General features: G+C 47.5%; 1 protein-coding gene across 2 annotated transcripts in view; it reads right to left on the bottom strand.

Annotated features, from left to right (window-relative positions):
• Window positions 1–10,449: 10,449 nt before the first annotated feature.
• FNTB (farnesyltransferase, CAAX box, beta) overlaps window positions 10,450–26,608 on the bottom strand; it is an 87,134-nt gene continuing 70,975 nt past the window's right edge. The window contains exons 9-12 of one of the 2 annotated variants that reach the window (XM_060095996.1): window positions 24,906–25,038; window positions 18,463–18,574; window positions 16,880–16,994; window positions 10,450–11,960 (exon numbers count right to left, since the gene is read on the bottom strand). In XM_060095996.1, the coding sequence (XP_059951979.1) occupies window positions 11,829–11,960; window positions 16,880–16,994; window positions 18,463–18,574; window positions 24,906–25,038 (492 nt within the window). In that variant the 3' untranslated portion in view covers window positions 10,450–11,828. The remainder of the gene's footprint in view (window positions 11,961–16,879; window positions 16,995–18,462; window positions 18,575–24,905; window positions 25,039–26,608) is intronic. The other variant, XM_060095997.1, reaches the window with a different exon arrangement.

Raw genomic sequence — 26,608 nt, forward strand, 5'->3', positions numbered from 1 at the left:
GTAACGAAACGCCCAGTCCAGGGGTGACTGGTATGCTCTAGGGCTTTTCAGTTTCTAGAGAGTTCCGACATGGTAACAGGAGGCAGCAGTGCTGCCACGGGCTGGAAGTCAAGGAGGCTTCAAGAGCATCCAGTTAACTCTCCTTGGGCTAGGGACCAATCCAACACCGGCCTGGACTCATTTGACCTGGAAAGAAAGGATTTATGGCCAGAATACAGCTCAGCTTTGGTTTTCCTGTCTGGCTGACAGGAAATACTGCTGTTCCTAGTCCAAGGGAGGGAGAGAAGGCAAATCAGTTCTTTGATTTGTCACTCTTTAGAGTGGTGGGGCTGGGCCTCCTATCAATTGGACATCAAATCCATGGTATCTCGTTTTGGTTAATGGGAGTTGACAGGTGGTGGTGGATCATGTTTCCATAAGAGGCGTTTTTTAAAAATATATTTTATTGAAGTATAATTGACTTACAATGTGTTAATTTCTGCTGTACAGCAAGGTGACTCATATATATATATATATTTTTCATATATATAAGAGGCATTTTGTAACTGATCTCAAACCAACCCCCCAAAACTATGATCACAATAAGGAAAACAAGGATGCTGGGAGAGAGCAGCGTCCCATTTATTAAAGTCATTCTTTCTAAGACAGAAAGAGACACGAATAAGGGGGAAAAATGGGAATGAGAGGTCAGGTGATTTCCTAAGCCTTCAAAGTTAGTATGATTTCCTCCCCTTTCATTGCGCTTTACTACATCCCTTTGTATATCTGGACTTATTTGTAGATTCCATATTACACACAGTTGGCTTGGTCAGGCTGGGCATCAGAACCAAGCTGCAGCTGCGGCCGTGTTGGTGAGGAGATGGAGTGTGAAGCAAACGGTCGAGCCAGCCCTGGGGTAGGGGACGTCCCCGAGAGCCAGTCCCTGGCTCCAGGATATTGGCTGGACAAGGGGTTGAGTTTTAGGCTTCTCAAAATTTCAATAAACCAGTTGGAAGAAAAGGGCCACAACAGGATAGCTGATTCACCTGGGAAAATCCAAACCACCTGACTGACAAGTGGTGGAGAGGAGGCGGTGCCACTGGGAGCAGCTGCCTGGAAAGGAGAACCAGGTAAGAGCAGCCAGGCTGGAGGTTGTGCTTGCTGAAGGGGACAGATGAAAGCCACAGCTGAGTTCCTTCGGGTACACGTGTCTAGGAAGCCAGTGTATGTCCTCCACGTCACCAAGGTTGGACCACGGTTCACTCAGGTTATTCTTTGTGGCTGGTTCTCGGCACTGCGCTCCGGACCGCCCTGGTGAGTTGCTTGGTCCTGTGAAAAGCCACCTCTTTCTCTTGCAGAGGTGAGCTTGATATTTTCCTTCCTTTACAGTTGCCCCAAGGTCAAGGGTATTAATGGCCCAGTTTTTTAAATTCTTGATACGCTAATCCCATCTGTAGAGTAGCTACCACTTCAGCAAAGAACTACCTCAGCTCACAGAGCTATCAACTCGGAAAGGTTTAAAAAACAAGACGAGTAGATGAGAGCCCTGAACTAGGGCTGAAGAGAGCCGAATTCGATTTCTAATAATAGAGTGTAGTGGATTATGCTTGGGCTCTGAAGGCAGGTTGCCTGAGTTCAAAATCCTGGCTCTGTCGGTAGCTGGTAATCTCGGGCGAGTTACTTCTCTCAGCCTCAGTGTCCTCATCTATAAAATGAGGATAATAGTAGCTTTCACCACATGATGTGTCTGTGAGGACTAAAGGAAATAATGCTTATAATGCACTTGACCTCAGGACCAAGGGAGCACTCAGGTGCCAACTGTCGTCATCTACATAGAGCACGTGACCAGGGCTGAACCTGCAAGATGGAAAAATCCGGCTCCTGCGGCTGTCTCCAGGCTGTCTCCATGAGGGTGGACTTCTGGGTATCTCACAAATGCTTCCCACCCCTGAGATGTGCCCTCCCTGTACAAGGCAGGGTGAATAAAGAGACGGCAGGGGACCCCAGAACTGGAGTGACACACTCCAGAGTTCAAAACCGGAGAATGTACCTTAGATCTTTTGTCAGCCGGAGTGAGACTGTCACCCCCTCCCTCTGCTACTCAGTGGCCTCTAAACTTTGGGCACTTGGTGCTCTGCCTGGCAGAATTGTTCAGAAGCCCCCATGATGTTACTTAAAGTGGATCTTTGGCCATGCCCTGGGGGTGCTTGTTAAGAGGATTCCTGGGCTCGAGCTCTGACCTGCAGCATACCACGGCCCACCAGCCAGAGTCTCTCCCAGGTGGTTCTCATGCACTCAGGTTTGACTCCCAACAGCAAAGTAACCCAGGGAACAAAAGGAAGCTCTTGGGGAAAGTGAGTCACAGCTGAATTAGCCAGGTGGGTCTGAGACCGGGCTCTTTAAGGCTGCACTCGGGGAAAGGGGGCGGAGAGGGGCTTGTTAAACAGTCCTATTAATAGGACTGCCTTGAGGGTGTTTCCCTTCTCCCCGTGGGTCTCCAACGCTAGTGAGGGCTGCCCCGCCACCTGTTTTTGAAGCCCTAAGCAAGGGTGATACCATGGGGCGGCACCCATTTTTATGCCACACACTGGCTGTCCTCTGTCACCAGGCAGATTTATAAGCCAGCCAGAGCAAGGCTATCTCTGAGGCCTGTTTGCCGGGCTCTGTTCTGGACAGCCTCCGGGAACATGAAACTAGAGCTTTTCTTTGCTCAAAACAGTTTCTCTAGCCTGAGGAGGAAACCCAGTTAGGGAGAAGGAGTCTACCAGCCTCTACATTTGGATGCACCGAAAAACCATGGAAAAACCATGGTAGGAACTAGGACCCTTCTGAAGCACTGCTGAATCATGAACGGGCAAAGACAGTGTCCTTCACTTGTGGGGTTCGATAGTTTGGGGTTTACTAAGGCACGGGCTTAATTAATACATCCCCACACTTGCCGTGAGAAGGGGATAAACAAAAATATTTTCTAGTTCATTTCTCAGGTAGAGGATCACATTGGCCAAATACTCATTCCTGGACCGGGTTTGAGAAGCAGGCTTAGCTGTGCGCAGGACTAATGGCACCGGGCCCTGCTCGAGTTCTGGAGGCTCTCCCAGCAAACACCATCACCCAGCCGGTAAGTGTTGTCCTTGCTCCGTTAGGGTCAAGGTGGGGACAGGGAGCCCGAAAGCTTCAGAACCAGTGCCTGGGTGGTTTAGGTCACAGGCTCTGAGCCCACCTATCTGGACTAGCTCTGGGTGACACTGCCGTGGTTTCCTGAGGCATAAGGACAGCAGTAGCACAAAGTGCCATTGTGAGGTGTGAAGGCATAAGTTGGAAAGCCTGGCACTTTGGAAGGACTCACGTGTTAACAATTCTTAGGTCTATCTGCCGGCATGGGTCCTGGCCACGCAAACATTTGAGTTTTGTTGAAATATGGAGTGAATAAACCCTATCCTTCAGTGTGTTCAAATCCTCACAAGAAAGGGGCAGTAAATATATGTTGAATACCAGAGGGTGTGGTAACGAACAGGCTTTGCTTGACTTCTGAAGGGATTCCAGCAAGACATCATCTGTTACCATTTGAAAAGTTATCAACTTAGGAAATGAAACACATGGAGTCATCAACGGCTCGGAGGTGGCAGGGACAGACCCGGGGCTGGAGGACAGTGGCCAGCGGCTTTGGACCGCAAGGCCAGCCAGCTGAGAGGAGGAATGTCACATCCATAGCAGGCTAGTGGGAGACTTCAGGTACGGGAACTCTGGTTCAAATGACTTGACTGTTTCCCAACCAGGTAGTGAGTCCAGGGCCCTCTCCTTTGCAGAGAGCTGCCGTGAACGGTTCGACAGGCCTTTCCATCTGGGAGCTCCCAGGAGGCCAGGTGTGGTCTTCCTCCTTGCTACTGCACCCCAAGCACAGCGCCTGGCCTGTCACAGGCACCACACACAGACACAAGCGTGTGTGTGTATGTTCATCTCTGAGCACTGTTAGGTCAGTCCTGAGGTTGCCTCTGCATGAGTTCAATCCATGGGTATTTGACCGGCATGTATTCTCAGCCCAGCCGTGTGCCAGGCACTGGGGAGATTCAGGGCACCTAATGAAGCCTAGGCCCTGCCGCCAAGAAGCTTAGAGGAGTTGGAGACCAGATTCATGCACGTGGCACAAGCGTGCATGTCCGGGCTACAATGCCAGAGGAGTTCAGAGGCTGCGGCCCTTGACGAGAGAGGGCTGGCAGGTGGGAGGGGCGGGGAACAGGGCCAAGGTCATAGCTTCTCAAGCTCTTGCTGCGCTCTCCTTCCTACCCGAACAGAACCAGCCCTGGGCTCCCGGTGTAGCCGGCAGAGAAGCTGGGTGGAGGCTATGGGTGAAAGGAAGGTGGGCCAGAACCTCCCCCCTGCACGGGCTGGCTAACCATTCATATCCCACCACGTAGACTGGCCACCATGGGATCCAGGCCCAAGGCAGCCACTGCTCTCGAGACGGAGGGGAGGGACTCGAGGGGTGGAGCCCAGTGAAGCATTCACCTTCCTTGGGAGCATGGTGTAGGTCTCCAGGGTACTCATGTCATCATCCCTGTCATCATCCCCCTCACAGAGGGGCCACTGCAGGGCACTCACCACGCTCCTGCCAGGCACTGGTCAGCACGCCTGGGCAGCAGAGTCCCTGCAGCCCCAGGGTGCACCCAGCCTTCCCCTTGAGAGAGCTGTGCCACTGAGCCTGTTCTGACTCTGGTAGCTGAAGTCCCAGGCTCCTGTCACCCACTTTGTCTCATTGGCCCAGGCCATCACAGGTACAGCAGATGGCAACATGAAGTCCCACATCCAAGAGTACAAAAATGCAATACCTTTTATTATGGAAAGAATTTAATGTGACCAAAGGCTGTGAGAGTAGAGTACTAAACCCTAATGTAGGGACTTCCCTGGTGGCGCAGTGGTTCAGAATCCGCCTGCCAATGCAAGGGACACGGGTTCGAGCCCTGGTCCGGGGAGATCCCACATGCCGTGGAGCAGCTAAGCCCATGCACCACAACTACTGAGCCTGCGCTCTAGAGCCCGCGGGCCACCACTACTGAGCCCAGGTACCACAACTACTGAAGCCCGTGCACCTCGAGCCCATGTTCCGCAACAAGAGAAGCCACTGCAATGAGAAGCCTGTGCACCACAACAAAAGAGTAGCCCCAGCTCGCCACAACTAGAGAAAGCCCACACTCAGCAACAAAGACCCAACACTGCCCCCCCAAAAAAACCCTAATGTACCCATTACCCAATGTCAACGATTATCAACATGCAATACTTCCTGAAAGAAAAGGGATGGAAAATGCATTATTATTAAAAGTAAGAAAGTGTGGGTATAGCAAAGGGACACGGAGCCAACTGAAAGAGCTCCTGATGGCCAAAGCTGGAACAATCTGAGCAGTAAAATAAACATAGTATTGGAACACTGATACATAACCCGAAGTATAAAATCAATATTCATGAGTGCATACTGATATAAATGATTGAATAAATGGAGTGTAGACAAACCTCCCAAAGAATTCCAAATAATTTATGTAGCTACTCTACCCTCGAGGATGTGGGGCATAACTCCCCATCCCTTAAGTGTGGGCTGTGCACACGGACTTCCTTCTAAAGGGAACAGCAGGGGAAGGGGAAGAAAGAGGAACCTTATGGTGGGGAAACCTGACAAACCTCAGCCAGGCGGCCAGGGTTAACAGCGTTAGTGATGAGCCATGTTGACAGGATGTGATCAGAGGGCACTTGACCTCTGGGGTGTTCCTCCCCCCAAACCCAGTCTAATCAGAAAAAATGGACACAAATCCCAGTTGGTGGACATTCTGCAAAATACTTAACAAGTCCTCAAAACTGTCAAGGTCATTCAAAGCAAGGAAAGTCCAAGGATGTCACAGCCAAGAGCAGCCTAAGGAGACATAATGACTATATGTAATGAGGTATCTTGGATGGGATCCTGGGGCAGAGAAAGGACATCAGGTAAAAACTAAGGATTCTGAACAAAATATGGACTTTAGTTAATGTATCAATATTGGCCATTAGTTAGGATGAATGTATCATATTTATATGAGATGCTAACAAGAGGGGAAGCTGACTCGGGTATAGGGGAACTCAGTGAAAGTTTATTTTTTAAAATGCATTATTGTTGTCATTTTTCCACATCTGTGTTTCTGCAGGGGGCAGAGAAAGCTTCCCATTAAGTTGGGCTGGTGATGAGCACTCTGCCCGCCTGCCTGGCTTTCTTCTTGGATGTGCCCGAGAAGCAGGAGGGAGGAACATCAGCCACCTGGCCCCGTCCTCTGAACCTCCTGCACCAGCTGGTAAAAAGCAGAGGCAAAGAGGTTATCACGAGGAAGTGAAAGAGATGTCCAGGAACCAGTCAGGCATGCCGGGCTGGAGTGGGGCAGGCTGGCTGTGGTCAGCTCCCGGGAAGACTGACTCACGGGGGCCTTGCTTGTGACTCACGCAGCGTCACACTCTGCACTGGGGTGGCACGCATGTGTGCAGCGGGCGTTGCTCTATGCCAGGGACCTGACAGTGGGCAGCGGGTTAGAAGGGTGAGGTGAGCCCGCCCCTGCTGTTCGCTGTCACCATCCTTGTCCTGGTGGAAGATGGGAGCAGGCATTCAGGGCCTCGGTCGTCCACCCCTGGAGCTGACTCGTGCATGTTTAGCTACTGCTCCCCACCCCCGAGACCGCCCATTTCAGAGACCTGGGGTGGTGGAAGCACATGGGCTTTGGAGGTGGCAGATCTGGGTTCAGGTTCAAGACTCTACTACTTGATAGCTAGGAAACCTTGGGTGAGTCACTTAAGCTCTCTGACCTGTTTCTCCAGCTGTAAAATGCAGACACACACCTGCCTCACCCACCTCATGAGGTTGAGTCAAGGATCAAATGAGGAGAGACAGTGACCAGGAGGCTCTCTCTCAGGGGTTGTTTGGATGGAGGTGACAAGAACGATCAGCATTCTTCAGGCAGCAGGTAAGGAGTTCATGGCTCTGGGGCTAATCCGGAATAGAGTTTTCTATGTATCAGGATGCTTTGGGTTGCAAGAAATAGTAAATCCAACTCAAACTGGCTTACACAGCTGAAAAATGCAGAGGCAGATCCAGGCTGCAGGAGTCGTGTGACAGGGTTCTGGCCGTGTTTCTCGATAAGTGTCTCAGGCTTCCTTCTAGGTAGGAAAATGGTTGTTGGAGTCCCAGGCCACACATTCCACCATCCCTAATAGGAGAGAACTGCTTTTCCCCTGTCATCAAATGTCCAGGGCTTCTCTCTCTTTGGTCTATTTTAGGCCACATCCTTGGCTCTGAATCAATCACTGAGGCCAGGACAAACCATGCTGATTGGCTTAGGCCTGGGTTATTATTAAACCTGAACAAATTACTCAAGCAGAGGGATGGATTAAAATGATTGGCTTAGGCCAATCAGGGCCCAGCCTGGAGGTAGGAGGGGGGACACAAGCCTTTTGGCTGCCACAGCTGGGGAGGGGAGGAATGGATGCCACAGTGTCCACTACAGGTTTCTAGAATCCACCATTGGAGAGAACGTGGTGATTTTGCCTCTCTAGCATCCATCTCCCCCTTTTGGCTACAACCCTAATTTGCACTGGGGCTTCATTCCTTCCCCATTCTTGGACTATGTGCTTCTGATGGAGCCCCATTTCCCACTCATGGGAGAAGCATTTGATCAATCCGTGTACTGTAATCTCCTGGCCACAGGATTGCATCTCAGAAAGGCACTTGGCTTGATCAAAGTCAGTGAAATGCAATGATACTCACTGGGAAGAAAGTGCCAGCTGCTCTTGTCTGCTGGACTTGACCCTAAGAGGATGTAAGGTCTGGAGCTATTGCTACTGCCATTTTAGAACCACATGGAGGGAGCCTGAGACTGGAGCCGATATAGAAAGATGGAAAGAAAGCCACTGAAGCCACTCAGAAAGCCAAGCTAATTCCTGGACGATTCAGTTTATGAATCAACACATCTCCTCTTTGCTTTAAGCCTGTTTGGGTCAGGTTTTCTGTCAGTTGCAACAATTCCTTAAATCATACAATTCTCCTTCCTGTTCAAGGGCAATGAATGCCCTGAGCAGTGCATGTGGGTGGCTAAAATGTTTGGGCCGAAATTTACCAAGTACATTTTGTCATTTAACACTAATATTATGTACATGGAAAGCATCCCAGCCATGAAAAGATGCCGAAGAATGCTAAATGAATATGGATGGGATTTAGTCTAGATCGGGGTAGGCAAACTACAGCCCATGGACCAAATCTGGCCCACCATGTTTTCATAAAGTTTCACTGGAGCATAGCCATGCTTTGTCTGCAGTTGTTTTGTAATACAGTGGTAAAGCAGAGTTGAATAGTTGCTTGCAAAGCCTAAAATATTCAGTAATTTGGCCCTTCACAGAGAAAGTTTGCTGCCCCCTGGTGTAAATCGTGGAATAAAATGTTAGCAAAATACTTCCCCAGAATGAATACCTGCATCCCCAAATGAAAGCAACACTGAACAGCCCTCCATCATAGACCTCTGTATCCTTGTATTAACATCAAGCCCTATTATCAGCGTTAGGAGAGCAGACTTTCATTGTACTGAACTTATCCCAGACGGTGAACGAGACATCCTATGTCTTTGTTAAGATTTGGTCTCTGCAGTGCCTGTATCTTAGTAGCCCTGGCCACAGAGGGTCTAGGAAGCCTGCAGGCCTAAGAACAGTCATTTCCCACCCCAGCCATTACCCTTTCTTCTGACTCGGGATGCTGAAGCTACTGGCTATTCCTGCACGTAGCCCAGTGACCCTCTTCCATAAGGAGGTGGGATCAATGTAAACATGGTGGGAAGAAGAGACAAGTTCTTTAGCTTTCATAATGGAATGTCAGCATTGTTATCTGTACATCTCTGACTTCTGATGCCAATGGATTCCACTCCTACCAACAATATAGTGCACTCAAGAAGCTCCATGTTTAGTTCCTGGCTATCAAGCTCCTGCCAGAAGCACAGCATAATTATCACCGGTGAAATAGCCAGGGTCATGTAAGCAACCACCCTGCCAGGGGTTTCTAAACTCCATCTCTCTGCTAAGTTAAATCACCAGGAGGCAACATACCAAAATCTAAGGCTAGTCCTCCATGGTAGGACATCGTGGAACTGTTATTTAATATTATGACCTCTGCTTTTGTGTGAGGTCTTCCTGAGAAGTGGCTTCATCGAGGACACTCCTGCGTTGTCACAACACAGTGGCCAGAATCTAACTAGTGGCTTCTAACTCAGAAACGATACCATGAACAGAGGGCAGTTTAGGAATATTGTTGACTGGTATTGTTATCTCAGGCAAGTCCATGCTGGCTTATCCACGAGGTCCCCCTTCTGCTCACCGTAGGGTCTGGAAGGCTTCCCAACTTACACAGCATTCAAGGTGGGTCTGAGGCAGTTCCAAGGGGGACGTTGGGGCCCATCTGGATATAGAGATCTGTAGTCGGCTTATATTTCTTTATTGATAGGGGAAATGTTTATTTGGGGCAACCTACCTTGAATGCTATGTAAGTGCCTCCGACTTAAGGATCCACATGATAAGTCTGAGAATCTACCTGCAGGACCCACTCTGAATGCTCTTTAAGTTGGGAAACGCTCCAGACCCAAATGGGAGCAGAGAGAAGTCTCATGGATTTGCCAGCGTAAACTCCCCTACCCTTTGGGGCCCACCTCAAATCCTCCCTCCTTGGTATAAAGCCAGTTCAGACTGAAGCAATCCCTTCTGTCGCTTAACCACACCAATGATCACTGTAGTTAATCTCGTAATACCTTGAGGCTAGTGGTGTTAGAGGGTCTGGCCTTTTGTTGTAGCGATGGGAAGGGTGCATTTCAATATGTTGCTTTGTAGCCTGAACTTCTGTTATCCCAGCAAAAAACAGCACGGGGGCAGGAATCACCTTCCAGGATGTGGCTCTGGCTTATGCTCCACCTCTGAGGGTACCCTCTCCTTTCCTGTCAAGGAGGGGCCGGCCACAGAGCACCCGCCTTCTTGGCTTCTGCCTGGGAGAGGGTCTCTGCCCAGACGAGGAACGCCAGGTGACACAGGATTCCGACCTGTCCCTGTGACGGCAGCCCTGCCTCTGGCCAGGACGTCCGTCACCCACCCCACCTGCTGCTGAGTGCCTGCGTGAGGGCTCGGGAGCGCAGTCGCTGCTCGTAGCCAGGTGGGGGAGACAGACTCCCAGACCCTGAAACCGTGTGTGGAGTGCTGGGACAAACTGAAGTGCTCGGTGGGGGTGGGGGGGGGTGCTTTTCCCCTCCTTGTCCTCGACTGGAGAAGGGATGTGAGGGAGGAAGGCAAGTCAGACCTCTTTGTAACTACAGACTCGCCCGGCCTGCAGTCGCACACGGGAGGAGACTGGCGACCCACGAGCAAGCTGCAGAACTCCAAACGCTGGGCACTCGGAAGGAATTTTCTTGGTACCAGTCACAAATGAGAGACATCATAGAAAAGGTTATTCTTTTACTATTTCAAGGAGGTAATACATAGCCCAATGCACCAAAGCACTAGGGAACTAGAGGCAGCAGATGGCCAGAGTTTTTGAGAAGAGCCTTATGCTGCATCTCCAGGCCCCCATCTGCCCACAGCCCACGGCTGCTTATGGAGAGGCCAGACCAGCGACATGGAGCTCGCTGTGACCGTAGCAGTGGACAAGTGAGCCAACTCCTCAAGACCCCACCGACTGAGAAAGGGTTCTTCTGTGAGGGCAGCAGAGGCCCTGCCAGGCTGAACACACCAGGCAGCGCTCAGCCCTGCCCCGGCCAGGTTTACACGGTTACTGCCTCAGCGGCACCCAGCTTATCTAGTGCTTGGTTTTATTTCTCTGAGCCTGGAGTGGGCAGGATGTGAATAAATCCTGAGTCAGAAATTAAGGTGAAAGTCTTTCTTAGTAGTGTTAATACTTGGGGTGAGAGAAGACAACACCGTCTCTGAGGAGGGTGGGCTGGGAGTCGGTGGAAGACAGATGGAAACAGACTGGCCACGGGCTGAAGGTGCTGCCTTGCGGTCCTCAGAGGGCCTTTTCAGGGCACCTGGCGGGGGGGGCGGGGCTGAGTCGGGGGTTGGGGGCTTGGGGCTGCTTCCTCTGGCACAGAGTTGAACTAGAGGTTCATTTTCCACTCATAATTGGCTTCTCGGGTCTAAGTCACCACAAGTGGGGCTGAAGCAAATCCTGCCCACGCACCTGCCCTACCTGGCCTTGGAGATATGTGGTCAGTGCCCAGTGTGGACAGGGAGGGACTCACATCTCCTGAGACCTTTCTCCTCCCACCCCAGCTCCTTCCCCTTGCAAGTAACCAGGCTGGGAGGTGAGCGCCTCGGGCACCTCTGAGTGAAGTGCCACCATGTTTTTTTTCCTGGAAAATTCATTTTGGTGGGACCCAAAGCCCCTGCCTAGGCATGGAGCAGATTTATTTCCACCCACGGAGGCCACCTTCCTGGTGACTTAACGGCGACACAAGGAGGAATCGCAGCAGCGACTCCAGATGCTGTAACCCTCATAAACATCGTTCACTTGGACGCGACAGTTGCACTGGAGAGCTGCACTGTTCCCCCACCAACCCTGGCCAGGCCAGAGCGGGCTCAGAGGCCGCGTGGCTGGAGATTTCTGGTTGGACAGGAGTGGAAAGAATTTTTTAAAAACCACACCACTGTGTCCTCTAAACACAGAGCCATCCGTTTTGTTTTGTTTAACAAGAAAGGACAGAGAACCGAGCTTCACAGCGGCCAAGGCTTGTGCAGCACAGAATGCAGTATGTATCGAAATGTATAAACCTTGGTCTGACTGGGGAGGTGGGTGAACACAGAGCTGCGGGACACCATGTCCTCTAGTCAGTGGCAGGCTCTGCTGTTGCCTCATCCTCATGCTCCTCGAAGCCTGGAACTGGCTTCTGCAGAAAGTGCATGGTGGCCTGGATCACCTTATCTGGTCCAATATTGTACACAGGGTGAGTGGGCTGCTGCAAAGAGAAGAACAGATGCCAATTAATCACCCCAGTGGTCCTTGGAAATGTGCACAGCCTCTGCCCATTAAATGCACTTGTAAAAATGTAACATAAGGAATCATCAGAGATGCACTAGGAGGATCTCACAAGGCCCTAATGTTCAACAACAGGGTATTGGTAAAAACATGTTACAGTATGTGGGACACAAAGGAACATTATAGAGCCATTAAAAAACATGCTTTCAAATATTTGACGATATTGGCAAATACTTATATTAAGTGAGGAAAACAGTATGCGTGATATTATCCCAAACTTACTTTTTAAAGTGTTGATAGACGTGATTTATATAAATAGGCAAAAAATGGACATATGCCCAGATAGGAACTGTGACATGACTGTTTTAAATTTTCTTATTTATACTTTTGGGGCTTCCCTGGTGGTGCAGTGGTCGAGAATCTGCCTGCTAAGGCAGGGGACACGGGTTCGAGCCCTGGTCTGGGAGGATCTCACATGCTGCAGAGTAACTAGGCCCGTGAGCCACAACTACTAAGCCTGCGCGTCTGGAGCTTGTGCTCCGCAACAAGAGAGGCCACGATAGTGAGAGGCCCCCACACCGCAATGAAGACTGGCCCCCGCTTGCCACAACTAGAGAAAGCCCTCGCACAGAAACGAAGATCCAACACAGCATAAATAAATAAAAATAAATTAATAAACTCCTACCCCCAACATCTAAAAAAAAATTTATTTATACTTTTATATATATTCTAATTATTAAAACAATGAATATGCATCTATATTTATAATCAAGAAAATGGACCACAACCCTGTTACACTTAAGTAAAGGTGTCAGGCCATATATAAATTATTTTATATTATCCCACTGCACCACAGAAACCCAAAATAAACTTTGTTCTCAGACAGGGCACAATCCTAGGCCAGTATTCAGGACTCTTCCACCCTGGGACAATGAAGAAGGGGACATAATTGCAAGAGATTTAAAAAATTTTAAGAAAATACTACATGCGAAAACATAAAAATTCTGATAAACTGAATAGTTTTATAGAACAATACGGATTTTCAAAATTGCTCAAGAAGAAATTCTTTAAAACCTATATGAAGGGGCTTCCCTGGTGGCGCAGTGGTTGGGAGTCCGCCTGCCGATGCAGGGGACACGGGTTCGTGCCCCTATCCTGGAAGATCCCACATGCCGCGGAGCGGCTGGGCCCGCGAGCCATGGCCGCGGAGCCTGTGTGTCCGGAGCCTGTGCTCCGCAACGGGAGAGGCCACAGCAGTGAGAGGCCCGCGTACAGCAAAAAAAAAAAAAAAACAAACCAAAAAAAACCTATATGAATAAGTTAAATCAATAACAATTGTTTTTTCTGCTACCACCATTCCCCCCCAAAAAATACCAGGCCTACATGGTTTCTCAAGCAAGTGTTAGCTTACAAGATAATCTCTAACTTATACAAACTTTTCCAAAGAAAAAGTAGAGCAGGAAGACACCCATCTAATTTTATGAGGCTACATTATCCTGAAACACAAACTGGAAAAGAATACAATAAAACAAAATTTTAGATCAGTCTTTCTCATGAACACACATGCAAAAAATCCTAAATAAAAATACGAGCCAAAAATACCAGCAGAGTGAATCCAGCAGGCGTTAGAACAGCACATACACCCCCCACACACTCTATTATCACCAAGCAGGGCTTATCCCGTAACGTCAAGGTCACATCAGAATATGTATTAACAAAACACAACATCAGATTAAAGGAGAAAAGCCAGATGAGGAAAAAGCATTCAATAAAATTTAACATTAGATTATGACTGAAATAAAACAAAAAAACAACCCAGTAGACCAGGAACAGAAGGAAACATCCTTAACCTGATATGAAATGTTTACCAGAACCTCACAGTAAGCATCCTCCTTAATGATGGAATTATAGAAACCTTCTCATTACAATCAGAACACTTTCTATTACCACCTCCAGTCAACACTCCATGGGGGTTTTAGCCAACATTACAAGGCAAGAAAAGAAAGAAAATTCTTAAGAATCAGGAAGGAAAAAGCAAAACTCCTTACTTGAAGATGACATTACATTCTAAATAAGAAATCCAAGAGATTCTATAGACAAACTATTACAACTATCAAGAGAATTCAGAGGGAATTCCCTGGCGGTCCAGTGGTTAGGACTCCACACTTCCACTGCAGGGGGCCGGGTTCAATCCCTGGTCAGGGAACTAAGATCCCGCAAGCTACGCGGAGCAGCCAAAAAAAAAAAAAAAAAGAATTCAGCAAGGCTGCTGGGTGCAAAATTAAACTATAATTATCAATAGCATTTCTATACATTAGTAACAACCAATTACAAAATAAAATGGAAAAAAATATTCCAGTCACAATAGACACAAAAACTATAAATTTCTTAGACGTAAGTCTAACAAAAGATGTGTTAGTCCTTTAGGGAGAAAATGATAAAAGACCATTAAAAGAAACGTAAAAAGTCTGAAGAATTGTGTTTATAAATGGGAGGCCTGAATGTTAAAGTCAGTTCCCTCCCATTAATCTTACATTCAATGTAATTCTAATAAAAATTCTACTAGTTTTTTTTGTGTGTGTCACTTGATAAGCTGATCCTAAAATGCACAGGAAATCCTAAAATGCAGAAGGCAAAGAATATCCAAAGCAGTTTTGAAGAAAAAGAATGAGGCGGGTAGGTGAGACTTGCTTACCTGCATTTAAGATTTGCTTAAGACAGCAAAGATAACAAACAGACCAATGGAACTGTATGTCCAGAAACAGTCACCGCATATACAGAAACTTGAGTATGTGACACACACGTGACACACATCAATAGGAAAGGTTGTAAACTTCAATAAATGGTGCTGGTCAACTGGTTAACCAAAATGGGAAAAAGATAAAATTATATCCCACTACAGACGGAAATCAATTCCAAGAGAATTAGATGGGATAAGCAAAACTTTAAATTGTTTAGAAGAAAATATATTTATGACCTCAGGGTAGGAAAAGATTTCTTAAGTAACGCTCCCCCCACCAAAAAAAAAGCCTCAAAAACCGAAAAGGCAAATAAAATTATTCACTTTAGAGTTAAAATCTTCTATTCAACAAAAACACTAAAAACAAAGTGAAACGACAAGTCACAAACTGGAAGAGATTCACCACACACACACCACTGACAAAGGATTAGTATCAAGAACACACAAAGAACTCCTACTACATAAGAAAAGAGCAAACAAAATTACAAATCAATACGAAAATGAGCAAAGGATAGGAGCTGGCTGGCAGTTCACAGAAGACATAACACAATGGCCAACAAACGTTTGAAAAGATGCTCAGCCTCACCAGTAATCAGGGAAATGCAAAACAAAACTGAGACACCATTTCACATCTGTCAAGCTGGCAGAAAGGAAAAGTCTGACTGGAGCAACTCATCTTGGTGCCACGTGAGCATTAAATAACCCAAGCACACAGGGGCGAGGTTCAGGGCCATCTGGTGAGGATGAAGGTGTATCTCTCTCAGAAACTGTAACTCGAGAATGTTCACTGCAACACCTTGTGTAATAGCACAATCTGAAACCATCTCAGTGTTAACCAACAGGAGACTAGAAAATTAAACTGGAGTACACTTAGACAAGGGGATATCGTACAGGAGTGAAGGTGACACTTAGACAAGGGGACCGTACAGGAGTGAAGGTGACACTTAGACAAGGGGATACCATACAGGAGTGAAGGTGACACTTAGACAAGGGGATACCGTACAGGAGTGAAGGTGACACTTAGACAAGGGAATACCGTACAGGAGTGAAGGAGACACTTAGACAAGGTGATACCGTACAGGAGTGAAGATGAATAAACTAGAGCAACACATATGAAGACAGACGACTAAGCCTCAAAAGGGTAATAATGGTCAGTGAGAAAAGTGATGCAGAATAAATGGTGGGGTAGATACTGTTATAAAACATTTGAAAACATACAAAACAACTCTCTATATAGTTTGTGGATACAGACCTATGTAGTAATGGCAAAAAAACATTTGCAGGCATGATAAATGTCAAATTTAGGATGGAGCTACGCTGAGGAAGGAGGGAGGGAAAAGAACGGAAGAGGGTTGCATAGGAGGCAAATACTTGAAAGAGCTGAAGGGTTGTTACTTGGATTTTCTCAATTACTAGTGAGGCTGAGCATCTTTTCATCCACCTACTGGCCATTTGTGTTTCTTCTGTTGGAATATTTCATGACAATCTGCACAGGCCCCATCATCTGACAGCTGCAGACAGTCTTAGCCGGAGATGAGTCTCAGGATCGTGACTAGGCTCACAAGCATCTCCTGCGGCCAGGCTGGCCTGGGGCTGGATGCCGTGGTGAACAGCTCGCCCGCACGGGGCTGACAGTATTTGAGGGAAGCAGATAAAATCCAGTTAAACACACGCATGACAAATCGTGCTGGTGCTATGAAGGGCACAAACCAGGCTCTGGCAGAGTGTTTCGGGGCATCTCATTTACAGAAGGTGGTCTGAGAGGGCTTCTCTGGAGGGATGGCCGCAAGCGGAGAGCTCCAGAAGACAGTCAGCCACATGGGGAGGGCTGCTGGCTGCAGATGCAGAAACTCGCTACCTCTGAGCCAGCTTCCTGGGAGATGGGAACTAACGACAAGTGGTCTGGGTCCTAGGCTGTGGGACAAAGGCACAAACCCTCTGCCACAGGTTGGACCCTCGCCTGGAACCTCGAGTTTGCCAGCCAGATGCTCATGAATGGAGATCGAGCTGCAGACAGGGTGGGGCCAGTGAGTTCACCAGCCCGTCCATGTCCTCCTGCAGCCGGTTCTGCAGGCCAAGAGCGGGTACTATGCTCTCCTGCCAGCCCCATCCTGGGGGCCCCGTGGAGAAGCAGTGGTGAGCCCCCCAGCCCACCTTACCAGGGCGTTTTCGGGCACACCCAGGACCACATCGTGCAACATGGCTCCACTGCCGAAGTGCTGGGCTATGGACAGTCCGCTCAGGCAGTAGCAGGTGTGGTAGAAGTCCCGGGACCTGGAAGGATGGGGCGACTCTCAGCAGGCGTCCTCTGCTCCCCACCGGCCCCAGCACAGCCTCTGACAACAAGGCCACCGCACAGACGCAGAGGCCCGGGGAGCACTCACGCGTCCCATCCCACCCTCCACGCACCTCGAAGCCTGGCTTCCCCCAGCAGCATTTTTCAGAGCCCCATCCTTCCGCCCTGCTTGATAGCAGGAACTGTAACCTTACAGTCAGTCCTGTCAGCTGTCTTCCGGAAAGGGCTCTCCAGGGTAGTGCTGGCTAAATTAATATAGTTTTTTTTAAAAAAAAATCTCACATCAAAATATCTAGGAATGGGCCAAATTCTTCCTGATAAATTGCTGGGGACTGGCCTTCAGCTGGACCAGGATGCAGAGGCTGCAGGGTGTGTGTGTGCTGGGGGAGTGGGGAGTGAGCAGCAAAGGCAACAGGACTTGACTGGTTTCCCTTTTTCTTTCAGTATGGCACCTAAAGGTATTGAATCTACTCGGTAATAGTCGCCTTGATTATATTCTCTGTTTATGACACTCAGGAGTTTTAAAATCCTGTATCCTCTTCCATTTAAATCAGTTTGGTTAAATAAGAGGAGGGGCTTCCCTGGTGGCGCAGTGGTTAAGAATCTGCCTGCCAATACAGGGGACACGGGTTTGAGCCCTGGTCCAGGAAGATCCCACATGCTGTGGAGCAACTAAGCCTGTGCGCCACATCTACTGAGCCTGTGCTCTAGAGCCTGTAAGCCACAGCTACTGAGCCTATGCTCCAGAGCCCACGAGCCACAACTACTGAGCCTGCATGCCACAAGTACTGAGCCTGTGCTCTAGAGCCCACAAGCTACAACTACTGAGCCTATGCTCTAGAGCCCACGTGCCACAACTACTGAGCCTGCGTGACACAACTACTGAGCCTGTGCTCTAGAGCCCACGTGCCACAACTACTGAGCCTGTGTGCCACAACTACTGAGCCTGTGCTCTAGAGCCCGTAAGCCACAGCTACTGAGCCCGTGAGCCACAACTACTGAAGCCCACATGCCTAGAGCCTGTGCTCTGCAACAAGAGAAGCCACCACACCACAACGAAGAGTAGCCCCCTCTCCACAACTAGAGAAAGCCTGCGTGCAGCAACGAAGACCCAACGCAGCCAAAGATAAATAAATAAAATAAATAAATTTATTAAAAAAAAAATAAAAATTTAAAAGAGGAAAGAAAAGCTACCAACACAGCAATCTGTTCACCTAACTGGAGAGGGGGTGCAAGTCAGCTGGGTAAAAAGGAGAGCACTGGAGGGGCCAGGATGGATGGACGGCACTGGATGGGGGTGCTCCCAGCTGGGCTGCTTCCTCCCATGCCACACGTGCACTAAGCAGCAACACGGAAAGGCCCACCCCGTCCGGCTCTGAGTAGGCCTGAGGTGCTCACCCCTCTCTCCCCGCCCCGCCCCTCCCTCCCCAGAGGCAAGGCACTCACTTGCCAGGTTTATCCAGAAGCCCCCCGGTGGGGCACTGGCAGCACATAAGAATGTACTCCTGCAGGGCCTGCTGATGAAACATCCAGCGGCTCACGCTGAGGGCAGGGTCACCTAGAGGAGACAAAGGATCAGTATGGGCTGGAGCCTAGGAGAAGCCCAGCAAAGGATCAATGACTTCTTTGTATTTTAGGATCCATTAGGAACTGTCAGGGTTTCCCTCTATTCTCCTTGGACTAATCTTGAAAACTACATTCTTGGGACACTTGATTTCTCACCCAAGTCCCGAGACACGTCCCTTCTCCTGAACCTTGAAGAGTCAAAGAGCAGCAGGTCAGAGCGGCACTTGGCTTTACTTGAAGTGTCCCCTTACCCTGGATGACCACCCTAAACCATGTCCCTTGCAGGCATGGACAAACTGTTTAGCTCCGCTTACCAGACTGACCTCTGCTACTGCTCCTGACTTGGTTCACAATTCCTTTCCCTGGGCTTCTTAAGACATTTCCTCCAGTGCATCTCTGAAACTTGTTAACCAGACTCTAATTAGCCAAGAGAACTCTAATGGGGTAATAATGTCTGTTTCTTCTATTGATACTTGTCTTAGCCTGGATTTAGTCTATCTCTAAAGGGAATTCTCCAACTAGCGTTTTGGCTCAAAAAATTTCCCTAAGAAGCATTCTAATAACCACCCTCCTGCATCATATAATAAGCAGAAACTGACAATTCTGGTGATAATATTAAAGTACGGCCAATCAGCAGTCAGAGACCCCTGTGGACCACTCGGTTATCAAGGGTGGAGGAGGGACAAACAATCAATAGATAGATGTGCACGGAAACATTTATGTGGGAATACACATATAGAATGTGCATTAAGTCTCTGGTTAATTTTATACTTTGATACCTGGGCACAAAGGTAGCAAACAATCTGTAAGTGACAACCAAAAGCTAATTTTTCTTCCAGTCTTTTTGTGTTTCTATGCGTTTTTCTATATAGGTATGATAATTTTGTATCTTACGTTTTTCATTTAACCCTACAGGCATACATTTTTCTGTTCTGCTACATAATCTTCATGACCATCATTCTAAAGAGCCATACAGCATTTCATAAAGTGGACGCAAAAGGTAATGGCATCAATATAGGCTCTGGATCCAAACTCTCATATATATGAGTAGAGAATCTTCTGTGATAAAAATTCATCAAAGTTTATAGTAAATGTGGTATATAAAGAGAATATGTAGGCAAAATAGTTAATTTTGGAATATTTATATACATAGAATACTATAGAAAATAATCATTTTTAGATTTCTTAAATGAGAGATGGGAGGAGAGATGGGTGCAGTTGGAAAGTGATCGCCGTCTCCTGGGTTGAGCACTGGATGAGGTGCATGGTCAGCTGATGTTTGGGGGCCACATGCAAAAACCACTCATCTTCAACACCCGAGTCCCGCCCTGCCCCTGAGATGCTCACACTAGAAGAGGCACATGGGAACTGAGCCCAAGGAAGGAGGAGCACTTTCAGGTCCCCCCTCTCATGCTCAGCCTGGCACACAGGCTTACTGAAGGAAGCGCTCACACTATTTTAATTACTTTCCTCTTTGTTCTTTCTCCACCTGTGAGCACAGTGGACTCTGTAGGAGATACATACATATATGATGGGACTTCACTCTATCTTGTTTCCAAGGTTGTTTCCAGTTCCTTGCAATCATAAAAAATGCCGCAATAAACATCTTTGTGAATCTCCTCTATGTCTAGGATTATTTTCTTCAAGTAGATTCACAGGAGTGGAGTGATTCAGTTAAAGGGAATAAACATTTTTAAGGCTTTTAATAGATACTGATAAACTGCTTTAAGACTTTATATAGCTGCCAGCAAAATTTAAGATTTTCCTGTACTACCTCTAGCACTGGTTACTTTGAAAAAAAAGTTCTCAGCAATTAAAATGTTATAAAGAAACAGTACCTGATCATTTGTTTTGATGTGCATGCCTTTAGTTACTAATTAGGGTAAACTGTTCCCCTAACTTTTGCTTACTAGTTCTATTTCCTTTTGAGAGTGTCTGTCCTTTTGTCCTCTGAGATCCAAGAGTCAATTTTATTAATCTAGCTTTTTACTATATTTATTCTTTATCTGTATCATATGGTATACCTATTTCTCCCTTTTGGTTCTACTTTTTTGGTTATATGGGTTTTTTTAATTGCATAAATATAGTTTACACATATGCTGTAATCACAGTGTTGATTTTTTCCTTTGTGATTTCTTATTTTAAGAAGCACATTTAATGGGTACAGGGATTTGGGCAGGCGGTGACGAAAACTCTAAAATTGATTACAGTGATGGTTGCACAACTCTGAATACACTAAAAACTACTGAACTGTACACTTTAAATGGGTAAATTGTTCAGTATGTGAATTACAGCTCAACAAAGCTGTTATTTTTAAAAGCATATTTACTAAACTTTAGGGTAACTGCATTAAACATCTGTACAAAATATACCTTTACTTCATATCCTATAAGAAATAAAAGACTGTTACCTTAAGATAAATGATAACCTATCGCTAAAATTGGAATCTGAAAAGAAAATGCTATGTTTATTATTAAAAAGATTACAGAGTGTTTCAGTTACCCACTACATTATTGAAGTCTAAAGGCTCAAAGTTCATAAACTCGACAAGGAACTTCCTGAGATCTTGAATTTGCACATCAACACACATAATTACGGTGAGATGAAGGGAGATATGATTACAGGCTGATAACTGTGCACTGGAGTCGGCCTTTTAAATCCTTTACATCTCTCCCTTAAAATACAGATCCCCATTATAATGTCATTTTGCATTTCAAAGGTTCCTTTTATCTGAGAAATCAAAAGTTTTTCAAACAGTAACTGACAGGTACAGCCACATGTAGCTCAATTTCACAGGTGGACAAATAAAGCCTGTGGTACATCCCAAAGAACATGGCAGCGACTAGTAACTATCAATCCAAACGCAAAGGCCTGCTGCTATCCTACTGCTCCACAAAAACGAACTGACTCACTAATTTAGTCAGCATTTGATATTTTAAAGATATTAATAGCAATTTGTTCTTGTACTCAAATACCGTCTTCTATACGTAAGGCAGCCACCGCATGGACTACGGAAGAGATAGGGATTGGCCTGGGTTCATGTGCTACAGTTGCTGGTCCCATGTCATCTTTTTAGTTATCAGTATGATCATCATCATCACCTTTTAAAAATGTATTTGTTCACTTACTAAAATAAAAGTAGTAACACATATGGTAAAAAAAAAAAAAAAGAAAAAGAAAAAAAAAAGCAGCCTACAGTACAATAGGAAAAGTACATTTCCCTCCCTCCATCTCCTACCCCTCTCCCAAAGGTACCCATTGTTAAAGGGGAGTTGTGTATACTTCCAGGAAAGCTGGGTGGATGCCAGCCTGTGTGCACACAGACAGACTGTTCTCGGCCTGGCCTGGCCTTTGACACTTTCCATTGTGTCCTGGAGAGCTTTCCACGTGAGCCCATTGTAATGCAGCTACTGTATGAAGAGATCATAATTTATTTAATTGTTAGCCTTTTGATGGGCAGTTGGGTTGTTTGCTATTAAAACTCCACTTCAACACACATCCTTTGCAATGTCTGTGCAGGTAAATTCCTGCCAGCGTCCTCACTGGCTTTAAATAATTTAAACTGATGTCTCCAAACTACCCTCCAAAAAATGATGCACCTATTTACACACCCTCTAACAGTGAAAAACAGGGTCCCACTGTTTTTATTTGCATTTCCTTAACTATCACCTTTTTATCTGATTAATGGCCATCTACAGATGGCAGGGCTCTGATACCATGATAGGTGGCAATCAGGTATTATAAAGCAAGTCACTTACGCATGTTTTACTTTGTTTCCTCACCTGTAAAATCGGAATAATGATAGAACCTGTTTCTTTTTCTTTTTCTTTTTTTTGGCCATGCAGCTTGCGGTATGTCAGTTCCCCGACCAGGGATTGAACCTGGGCCACAGCAGTGAAACCCCGGAATCTTAACTACTAGGCCACCAGGGAGTTCCCAGACAGTATTTGTTTCATAGGGCTGTTTGGAGGATCAAATGAGAAAATACATGTGTAATACTCAGTTCTGCCCCTGGCTTGCGGTGAGCATGTGGTAAGTCTCAGTAGTTGTAGCAGCTGTAGTAGAAGTTATAATAATATCAGTTCTTTTTCTGTCTGTTCTGAACCTGTCTGTTCAGATCCTCTGCCTGTTTTTCAGTTGGGTTGTTCATGTTTCTTACTGCTTGGTATGACTTTCTCAAATGAAATTAAGCTCTTCATCATTTATCCAAATATTTTCCCCACCTTGCTACTAGTTTTGTTTATAGAATTTCTCTTTTGTAGAGTAACTTTTGTTGTTCTCATTTATGGAAGAAAGATATATTACTGTAGAAAAATTAGAAAATAGAAGTAAAAAACAAAGAAAACAGGGCTTCGCTGGTGGCGCAGTGGTTGAGAGTCAGCCTGCCAGTGCAGGGGACGTGGGTTCGTGCCCCAGTCCGGGAAGATCCCACATGCCGCAGAGCAGCTAGGTCCGTGAGCCATGACCGCTGAGCCTGCGCGTCCGGAGCCTGTGCTCCACAACGGGAGAGGCCACAACAGTGAGAGGCCCGCGTACCGCAAAAAAAGAAAAAAAAAAAAGAAAAAAATATCACCTGTCATTTCACAACCCAGATACCTTCCATTAATTTTCTGGAGTCAACTCTTCACTGAAAATGGAATTACATACATACTGCTTTGAAACCTAACTTTGATCACAGTATATTGTGAATATCGTTCTACGTCGCATCTCCTTTTGACTCCTAATGTCAGCATTTTGCCCACCACTCAAAACACTCCCGTCTTCCGGATCCCTGCCTAGTCCAGGTCCACTGTTTGCTGAGACGTGAGCTTCGGGCCTAACATGGGCCTCCTTCCAGGCAGTGAAAAAAGCTGGAAGCACCAAGATTCACAGGCAACTAACTTTTCCCACAGGCAGAGCTTTGAATGTGACTAGTCCTCCAGAACATGCACTATGATAAACAAAATGTGAACCAGGGCCCCCTTGAAGACTTTGGCAGGTAGCCCTTCTGTTACGCTCTCACTAGATTTTCCTGGCAGCTGCAGAATGACTGCATCTTAATCCTGCCAGGGACAGGTTTGTGAAAGGCTGACGGTGTGACCCAGAGGCTTGACCTCACCAGTTCCAAACAAAGAGATCACTAAAACCCCAAGTTATTTCTGTTTTGAAACGCCGGACTCTCGGGGGACTTCTGACTTCCCTAGTACAGTGTTCAGCCAGAGATTGTGCAGGTTCCAGAGTCAGGGGACGTATCTCAGCTGAGACATATCTCAGCACCCTGAAACCCTGAAGCTGAAAGCCCGGGGGCTCCAAGCCAAGGACGCTCAGGACAGACCGCGACGGGGAGGATGGGGCGATGGGGAGACAGGACAGAGGCTCTGCTGACTTCAGTTCGGTACCCAAAGTGGCCACAACTTAAATGAAATTAAGAAACGAAAGAAAGGGGCTCAGAAAAAAACAGCCAAACAAGAAGAAAACGTGTGTGGGGCAGGGCGGAGGTGGGATGGGCGGGGGTCGGGGGCAGCAGAAAAGATTCTCATCTTCTACATTTGAGCAATGAATAACCCAACTACTAAGTCCAAAGAAAAGCTTCCCTCTGGGCCAAGGGATCTCATTCCAAGACCAGATCTGCGCCCAGCAGGGCCTCCAGACCTCCCCTCTCCCACTGGTTTCCTCAAGACACCCTGTTCTCACATAAAATAAATGAAAATGATGATTCCGGAGGCAGCCGGTGGCCTGAGATGTCGAGAGGTAACAAGGGAAGGCTCCCAGAAGTTTGCTCTCTAGCTCACTGCTTGGATCTGCATTCCCATCTGAGGCTCCACAGAGATGAACCCAGGTCTCTCCGCTCCAGTGGTGCGGGGCAGGGGGGACAAACCCACATCCAGGATTCTTCGGTGAATCGAAAATACAACACTTCTAATGGCGGCAACCACGCAGCCAGCCCGCCATGGTGGGTCTTTGCTCCAGGGGTTCTGGTTCTCTGCCCGCTTACGCAACTGCCTTTCTGTCACTGCTGTGACCATGTGCGTAGTGTGGGTTTTCAGTTCTGACGTGACACATAGAGAGTTCTGCACCGGAAACTGCGGCTTCACACGGAGTTGAGGTGGTGGTCACCGTGGAGCCAGGCCCCTGCCTCCCGCTAGCCATAGCCAGAGTGAAGCAGCAGTGGCCCCTAAACCACTGGGATGGAATCCTAGCCTGAGGCGGGAAGGTCCACACTGGGCACCTCAAAATCCAGGACAGACAGCCTATTTCAACCCCTCTAACAGAGCGCCCTGGCCTCCGACTCGGTCAGCAGCTGAGGGGAGTCACCCAACCCTGCCTCCAGCCCCTGGGCTCACCTTGGGCGTGCAGGGCACGGTGGAGCAGAGGCAGGAGCCCCGCCTGCCAGAAGGAGTAGCAGCCGTCCACCAGCTTGTTGCAGCGGCCCTGAAATCCACCTTCAAACCGCATCTGCCGGCTCGTCACCCATTGCTGAGCGTGAGACAGAGAAGGGAGAGGCAGCTGTAGGTTAAAAGAGGCACAAAATCCAGCAAGCCCAGATCCCCAGAGGCCAATCTGGGAGGGAGGGGTCCCGTCTCTTGGCTTCCTGGCACCCGGGTTGTGGCGCTTTGGCCTCGGACTTCCTCACCCTCACTGCCGCAGACTACAGTGCAACATCTGGTCCCACCCTCTTGAGGCAACCAGCATGAATCTCTGCTTAGGGCCTAACAGACAACTAACCACCTTTTCCCAGGTTCCAAGTGGGTTCTGGTGCTGAGAGAACAAGTGCGCCAAATTGGCCTGAAAGGAAACCTGCAAGCATCTTTTTTTTTTTTTTTTTTTTTTTTTTGAGATACGAGGGCCGCTCACTGTTGTAGCCTCTCCCATTGCGGAGCACAGGCTCCGGACGCACAGGTTCAGTGGCCATGGCTCACGGGCCCAGCCGCTCCACGGCATGTGGGATCTTCCCGGACCGGGGCACGAACCCGTGTCCCCTGCATCGGCAGGCGGACTCTCAACCACTGCGCCACCAGGGAAGCTCAAGCATCTCTTAATAAATAAGGTGTAACTAGGAAGTTTAAGGCCAGACCACCAATGGCTCATTTCTATTCACTTTCCCTGCTTGGGGAAGTTTATTAAAAGCAGATAAATGGAATTTTGTGCTACAAGTCATCAGATGATCTCAAACTACTCTTGACTTTTACTTGGCACCTGAGGAAATTCATCCAAGATTTCTTAGCATGGCCCTTGTCCCTCGCACGACTGGGGGCAGAAGCCGTTAGCCCTGGTGAACGAGGATGGCTCTGTGTGGTCTAGCCTCTCTGCTATCCCAGGGGAAACCTGCTGGCTGACAGAAGAAAAGAGTTTACTTTGAACCTGTAAGATGGCTCTTGGTGTCACTCGGTGGTCACACGTGATGCATACTTATCTCCAAGTTTTCTAAACACACTCTACTATGAATATGGAGATGGTGAAGGGTTTGGCCTGGAGGCCGAGCAGATAATATCTCCACTTCCCTCCCAGCCCCCCAAGGCAGTTCCAGCCACCTGCCAGCGACTCACGGAGCAGCCTCACCAAACTGAAAGGTACAGAGTACGGTATTTCCCCTGTACCTACGTTCTTACTAGACTGAGTTCCTGAAAGGAGTCACTAAGGACCCTCTTCAGAAGGAGTCCAGCCCTCCTTTAATTAATAACTGTAGACTTTAGATTATATCCCTGTTCAAAGTAACACCCACCCATAGAGAGTCACAATCCAAAATTCTTAAAAAGACAGAAAAACTGCACTGCAGGTGCAGGCACTAATATATCCCCAGTCAGTCTTAAATGAACCAGCACTTTAGGACTGATGCCATTTAATGAAAGCAGGCGAAGCATTACTCAAGAAAACAGCCACTACAGCACGGAGTCCATTCTTCACTTTTACTTACCCCACAGATTACGTGTTTCTAACCTAGACTAATTATTTCTTTCTAGTGCCTAAGTCCATGGATTTATTCTGTTTCCCTTGCCTATATGAATTCATAAAATCCTTCAAATATGGGTCCTAGTTCTCCCAGAGC

The sequence above is a fragment of the Mesoplodon densirostris genome, chromosome 4 (assembly GCF_025265405.1).
Source record: "Mesoplodon densirostris isolate mMesDen1 chromosome 4, mMesDen1 primary haplotype, whole genome shotgun sequence".
NCBI classification, from domain to species: domain Eukaryota; kingdom Metazoa; phylum Chordata; class Mammalia; order Artiodactyla; family Ziphiidae; genus Mesoplodon; species Mesoplodon densirostris.